Below are 7744 nucleotides of genomic sequence, written 5' to 3' on the forward strand. Positions count from 1 at the left end.
ACAGTATTATTTTACTAGTCTTATATGCACGCGATGCGTGCGAATTTTTTAAAAAACCTTAAATTGGGTTGTTACAACTAATCACGTCAAATATTAAGCGCTTCAAAATAATTCACATAGTTCATATTTAAAAACAATGAGGTCATACAAATATGTCAATCTAAATAGTGAATCGGTTAATCTAAATATTAGTACTAATGTAAAGTAATTCAACATACTACATATAAAATAGTGTGTTTCACATTTTTTTTCTTTTCGCAATGTACTTGCTTAATCACATGCACTCCTTTGCACTTATTTCCGAACGTTGGGAATACTGTTTCCATGTCTCGATTGCGTCCATTAAACTGCATGAACATTAAAAAAATATCTTTTAGTGTTAAAACACAATAGAAGCTAATTAATTCAGAAAATTACTTAGTCAGGGTAGCTTGAACTTGTTGAAGTAATAATTTTATTTTATTTTAGTAGCTAATCACCTTTACCAAATTTTTCTTTTTTAAAATTTTATTTTCTAAATAAGTAAAGAACTCATAAGTTGAAAAAATAAATGATTATTATCGGGGTATAAAACATACGAAGCAGTCACTCATACTCTAGAAAATATATGAGCTAATTAATACGGACTACGGAGTAAATGATTATTATCGAAGTATTTAGGTAGGAATTCAGTTTTTTTTTTTGGGACTTCTAGAAACTCATCATACGGAGTATCCGAGGAACAATTGCTCCTTCTCTAACCTATTTGTTTCTCTCTCCTCAAATTTGAGCAAAAATGGCGATTACTATATCTCCTCCTCTCTCTCACCTATTTTCTTAACTCACCTCTTTAAGTCTCTCTCCTTAATGATGAGATGCCTGGCGGATTCACCGCCGATAAGGTATGGTTCACCGTCTCCTCTCTGGATCTACTCCTGGTTCACCGTTCACCATCTTTAGATCTCTTCTCTGGTTCGTTCAACTCTCTCCTCCTATTTTATCTTCTATTTTTTCCTTATTTCTTTGTTATCTCTCTCGTTTCTCTTGAGTCCTGGTCGCGTTTTGTTTAAGTGATTTTATTATCATTTTTTGCTTTTTATTTCTTGTGAATTCTATTGATTTTTTTTGCTTTTTTTCTTTCTAAATTTCAAGATCTTGTTGTTTTGGCTTTGATTTATCGTCTTTATGTTGTTTTTGTTTAAGCACTAATTATTTCTGGTGTTTTTTGGTTTGCATGTCGTGAAATTCTATGGATTGGAGAGGAAGATGTAGAGGCGATGGGCGAAGCGCTGAGCGAGGAGATGGGCAAGGCGATGGGCGAGGCACCGGACCCAGGTATGAATTAAATTTACCTTTATTTTAATTTTGTGGGTTAAGCATGTCCGATGAGCTTATTCAGCATTTGATTTTGTTTTTTATAATCAAGGGTTTGAGCTATTTCCATGAGATTAGATTTGTTTGGTTTTGTTAATGCTATTCTGTACTTTGCAATGGAGTTTGTGATTTTCTAGTGATAATTTGTCGATTAATTTGGGAATTTGGATGTAGTTGTTGTGAATTTGGGTGTTTAAAGAATTGTCGGAAATTAGGGTTTTTGTCCCAGTGTAATGTTCTCGCTTTTTTCAAAATGTGGTTGTTTATTGGAGCTTATTCTGCATTTGATATGAAGGATTGACTTGATACGTTAATTAAATCTGATAAAATTAGGGTTTTAAATTTGGTGAGTTTAAGCATGTTCGGTGTTTTTTTCCAGAACTTTTTGTTCCATCCAGATTTACTTGTTATTTAAAATTTGGGAGTTTAAGCATTTTTTATTTTCTAATTATTTCTGGTGTTTTTTTAAAAAATTTGGTGAGTTTAAGCATGTTCGATTTTTTTCCAGACCTTTATTTTAACCATATCTGACAAAATTGCTGGTATATGCTAGATTGCTAGCTATATAACTTGGCTTTAGATTAGTTCAATTGTTCTGATTAGTTAAGTTAATCTGAAAAGTTTAATTGTTTTCTGTTGTTTTGATTAGTTTAATTGTTATGATTATTTCAGTTAATCTGATTAGTTTAGTTTATTCTTTTGTTTTCATTAGTTCATTTGTTCTGATAGTTCAGTTTAAGCATTGTTCTCTAGGTAGTTTGGTTCAATTCGTAATAGTGTGTTTGTTTTAGTATGATAGGTTGTATATAACATTTGCCTTTTAGGTTTCTTTACAATAATGGTGACAACAGTGTATTATGCAGGTACAACAAAACGAAACTATTAGTTTCTCTTCCTCTCTGCAAAAAGGTCCGTATTTTGCGTGTTATTTTTTCTGGATTGTGTTTTTTAGTGTATTGCATTCCTAGAACCTAATAAAATATGAAATTAGAGATTAAAATCAAATAAGTGATTATTTAATTAAAACATGAACTAAAAATCTGTATTAATTAATTAAAATAAATAGAAGCATACATATTACTATTTATTTTTTTAAGATATTGATGGGGCACATACCTTATGTCATGGGTTATTGTATGACTTGACGAACTTAACAACCAACTTAAAATCGAACTTAGAACAGAAATAAAAACCTGCAAAAATAATTATTTATTTCAAATTTTCATGATTTTAGATTATTTGTTTCGTAGATTATTTCAGATTTATTTTAATTAAAAACATGAATTAAAATCTGAAATAATTAACTAAAATCAATAAAAGTATACATATTACTTAAAATTGTTTCTGCTTAAGAGATTGATGGGGAACATACCTTAACTCTTTGGTTATTGTATCTTGTTATGAACTTAAAACGCAAATTAAAAGCTTCATAAAAACCGATGCAATTCATAATTCCAATAACACAAATTTATGTTATGTCATATATTTTGAAATCTGCAATTAGATATTAAAATCAAGTAAAATATTAAAATATGAAATAATTAATTAAAATCAATAAAAGCATACCTAATATTTTGAAATCTGCATAAAAAATAAACATGAATTAGAATATGAAATAAGCATGAATTAAAATATGAAATAATTAATTAAAATCAATAAAAGCATGCATATTATATTACATACCTTATATTTTGAAATCTGCAAAAACGCAAGTATTTTAGTTAGACAGATTCAATCTACATAGCAACAATCATAAAAAAGAACATTTGTTTATACATAGAAATTTACAAATGTGCATAAGAATCATAAAAAAGAACATTTGTTTATGCAAAGAAATTATGCATAAAAACTTGTTTAGTTTCTGTTTTTATTTTCTTGCAAGGATTCGGGAGAAGATGTTACTTACCTGTATCGGGACGACTTGAAGAAGAACGGTGATGGAGTTCTTCTGGAGTTTTTTATTGGAGTTTTTCTGATTTGATTTGTAACAATTTGTAATAAGATTTATGCTTGATTTCTTGGTTGGTTTATGCACATATTCTTTTTCTAGTTTATGCGTGATTTTCCTTAGGTTATGCGTGATTTTCCTTGCTGGGGGTTTATATGCATATTTCTTGGCTGGATTTACGGATGATATTTCCTTATTTGCTTTGTATTTTGACTTTTTTTTGACAGATTTTTCTGTTTTGTGAAAGATTTCAAAATAACAGGATTCTTTCCATTTCAAAATAATTGTAATATTTTCTTTTCCTTTTCCTTATTTTCATTTATTTCCTGATTTAATCAATCAATCAACACCAACTTTGGTAATTGAGTTAACAGGATTGATTTTGGGCGTTACTTTAAGGTTTGTCGTGCAATTAAACTGTAGAACTGTGTAGGGGTATTTTAGTCTTTTAACTGGGGGACACGAAAAGCATAATTACTAAAATGACCTCAGCTGTTCCTTTATAGAATAGAGATTTTTATTCTATTTTTTACAGCCAACTAGCTTTTGAACCCGTTCAAAGAATGGGCAGTTGTATAGTGGTTATTTAGTCAATCTTTTTAAGTTGTAATTTTATTGAGCTTGCGATTTTAGAGAGAATATATGATTTAAATAGAGGTAAAATTTGAAAGTCGAAACAATACATAAATTAAATCGTGTATTGATGTTGAGTGTTAATCAGGAATATGGAGTGGAAGATGTTGAATGAATGGATTGGTGAATTGATGTTGTATGAGGAAGATGAAGTGGGAGAGGCGGTTGGAGTTTATAATATATCAAACAACAAAGAAAACAGAAAATAAAATAATAAAATTTACGGATTTTTCACCAAATGCCCCTGAGGTTTACTTTAATGCACCAAATACCCCTAAACTTTCCAAAATGCACCAAACACCCCTGACGTATGCAATAATATCATTAAATGCCCTTTTGTCTGACGGACGTTAACCCTCCGTTAGGCAGTTAGTTCGTTAAAACATAATGCACCGAATACCCCTGAGGTTTGGTAAAAAGCACCAAATACCCCTGAGGTTTGGTAATTTTTTTTCCAAAAACTAGCCGTTGAATTTGAATAATATAGCCGTTGCAGTCACCCATACACTAATTTCCCTTATATATACCATACCCAACAACAACACCACACTGCCCTAAACCCCAATCCCCCCCAACTGCACAAACAGTCCACCCCAAACCCCCACCTGCACAACCAGAACACTGCAACAGGAGCACCAACAACAAGCAGAACCCTGCAACACCAGCAGCAGCAACAGCAAGAACAAACAACAACAGCAGCAGCAGCAACAACAAGAATAACAAGACAGCAGAGCAACAAGAACAAACACCAATAGCAGCAGCAGCAAGGACTTCAACACAGCACAACACCAGCAGCAAGAACAACACAGCAACAACAAGAATAGACAACACCAGCAGCAAGAACAACACAACACAACAACAACAATAACAAACAACAGAAGCAGCAACAACAGAAGCATCAACAACAGAAGCAGCAACAACAGAGCAGCAAGAACAACAACACAGCATGAGTTCTTGTTCCAATACATCATCATCCAATCTGTTTTCATACATACTTGTTCCAAACAAATGTTGTCCTATTTGTTCCAAAAAATGTGCAATAAAAAGCTCCGAGACATCCAAAAATCCACAGAGGCTATATTACAAGTGTGATCCTTGTAACCATTTTATGTGGTGCAAAGGAAGTGTTCTACACCAAAATCAACAACACCAACAGCAACAGAGCAATATAGAGTACGAGGAAACATCGGAAGACAACGACAATATAAGTGACGAACTGAAGAAACTGAAGAAAAGAGTGAAAGAGCTCAAAAAATTCCAAGCTGCAGCAATTAAAATAGGAATTGTAATGTTTTTGTGTCTAATGTTTGTAGTAAAGAAGTAATCAAGACAAACAATGATGGTTGTAATGGCACGAGCACATGAATTTCATTTATCAATAATATGCAAGTCTTTGAACTCGTAACTGAAATAGTTTGTTTCCAAAATAAACCGAACATCAAGTTGTGGGTAGCTTTACAAAAAAATGCCAAAATGTGCCACAACCTAAGTTGTTTTTCAAAATAAACCTAAGCTTTAAAACAGAAATACTAAACTGAATCCTAAGCTTACTTCTAGTTATGCAGCTTTGGACTTCTTGCTGCTCGATGCATTAGATGTTGGAGCCTTCCTCTTCCTAGCACCAGATGTTGATGCACCAGCAGAACCAGCAGCAGCTGCAGCAGATTCTTTCCTCTGTTTTGCAGTGGAACCTCCTTTACAGGTTCTTGAGTTATGCCCAATTTGCTTGCATTTCCCACACTTGACAGTGGTGTTTCTTTTCCCCCTCTTCTTCTCATGAGCACCTCTTCTTCTCTGCTTGGCTGGTCTGCCAGCTGCCCTTCTCATTAGTGGGGGAAGAATCCTAGGTAGCTCAAATGTAGGCCACTGTGTTGAGTCAGGCATGGGGTGAATATGCTCTGAGTATGTGAGCTTATAGGCTGCCCCTTTGAAGTAAGGAGAAACAAAATCTGTAGGATTGAGTCTTTGATGGTATATTACCCTAATAGCATGCTTGCAAGGTATACCACACCCTTGCCATTTCCCACAACCACAAACTCTAGCAGCAAGCCTAATAGGGAACTTCACATGACCATCTAAAACCTCAAATTCACCCCCCCAGCATTAGTTGCATAACAGAACCTCGAGTCAGCACTCCTCTCTTCAAGCTCCTTAGTAGCATATGGCGTCAATTGATCGGGTCCAATGTCAACAGCTTTATCAAATCTGGCCCCGATCTTCGTCATGCACCAAGACCTTATTTCTAACATAACAGAATACAATAATTGGCATCACACATTTTAATGCAAAATAAATACCCGACTCGGAAACTTGAACACATACCCGACTCGGACACTTGAACACAAACCCGACTCGGACACTTGAATACAAACCTAATAAATAAGTTCCAATGACACAAAAATAGGATAAAATGTAAAGGATTACCTTCAAGAAGTGACAAAACAGGAAGATCCCTAAAGGGTTTGGTACACGCGTTGAAGGATTCCACAAAGTTGGTGGTGTTGTGATCACAAGTGACCCCAACATCAAACTTGTGTCTGGACCACTGTTCAGGCACTTTGTCAAGATATCCCACTGCTTCTGGGATGAGTTTGCCAATCTTTTCCATGGCTTTGTTGAAGACATATGGATTGTATGCATCAGCAACAACCCAGAACAAGTCATGGAAGGCTGTGCCACTGTATCCAGCTTGTCTGCAGTTGGTATACAGATGCTGAGCACAGACCCTCCTGACTGCTTTGGGGAAAACATCATACAAAGCAGATTCTACTCCCTGCATAACACAATTCCAAGTTTCAATAACTAGGGAAGTGAACCAGAAAACTGAAAAAAATATAAACAATACTACAAATAATAAAAACCAAGAAAGGGAGGAGTAATTACCCTCATTCTGTCACTAATAAAAGTCCAGTCATCCCTATGGCACCCATGTTGAACAAACAAAGCCTTCAAACTTCTGAAAAAATAGGACCATGTGTCCATACTCTCCGTACTCACAATGCTATAGGCTAATGGAAAAATCTCATTATTCCCATCGATAGCAACTGCAGTGAGGAGAATTCCCTTATAGTATCCACTCAAATGTGCACCATCAATGCCTATGATAGGCCTACAACCTCTTAAGAAACCCCTAACTTGTGCAGCAAAGGAGAAAAAGCAAGCCTTGAAACGGGGTGTCACGTTACCAGAATCTGCAGTCCAAGTGACCAAGGCATAACTCCCAGGATTGGTAGATTTGATCATTTCAGCATAGGATGGTAAAAGGGCATATGACTCATCAAAACCTCCATAAATTTGCTGCCTCCCGAGGCTTCTCACCTTGTACATCAACCTCTGTTTCACTTGTACCCTATAAATCCCCAATGCCTTTCTTTGAAGTGTCTTAATTGGGATTTCTGGATTTGCTTCAATGTCAGGAAGTAGTTTGGTGCATAGCCACTGAGATGTCACCATGGGATTCTCCTCAAGTCTTCCACAAGACTTGTGCTCACTGACAAGAGTTTTAATGGCCCAACTGACCCCATCCAACAACACACAGGCATGGATCCTCCAATTGCATGACTCAACCAGACACATTGCAGTGAATCTGGTTGTATCAGCCTTTTCAACACTCACAGCAAATCCCTCTTGAATACAGAAGTCTCTGAAGACCTCCATGAAGTGTGTCTTGCTTTGGAATATCATCCATGGTTGCAACTTGATAGTCCCCCATGGCATGCTTCCCACAACTTTCCCATTTGCATACAAATTATCCAGCTTATTACTCCCATCTAAATGATCCTCAAAACTTCTCTCAGAAATTACCTCCTT

The 7744-nt window shown here is 35.1% G+C and overlaps 1 protein-coding gene across 1 annotated transcript; it reads right to left on the minus strand.

Annotated features, from left to right (window-relative positions):
• Positions 1-6009: 6009 nt before the first annotated feature.
• LOC110784221 (uncharacterized) lies at positions 6010-6844 on the minus strand. Its single transcript, XM_021988648.2, has 2 exons — positions 6359-6844; positions 6010-6176 (listed from the first exon to the last, which is right to left on the minus strand). Exons 1-2 carry the CDS (start codon positions 6711-6713, stop codon positions 6010-6012), a joined length of 522 nt encoding a protein of 173 aa, XP_021844340.2. The 5' UTR covers positions 6714-6844.
• Positions 6845-7744: the final 900 nt, after the last annotated feature.

This window comes from Spinacia oleracea, chromosome 4, assembly GCF_020520425.1.
Source record: "Spinacia oleracea cultivar Varoflay chromosome 4, BTI_SOV_V1, whole genome shotgun sequence".
In the NCBI taxonomy this organism is placed as follows: Eukaryota; Viridiplantae; Streptophyta; class Magnoliopsida; order Caryophyllales; family Amaranthaceae; genus Spinacia; species Spinacia oleracea.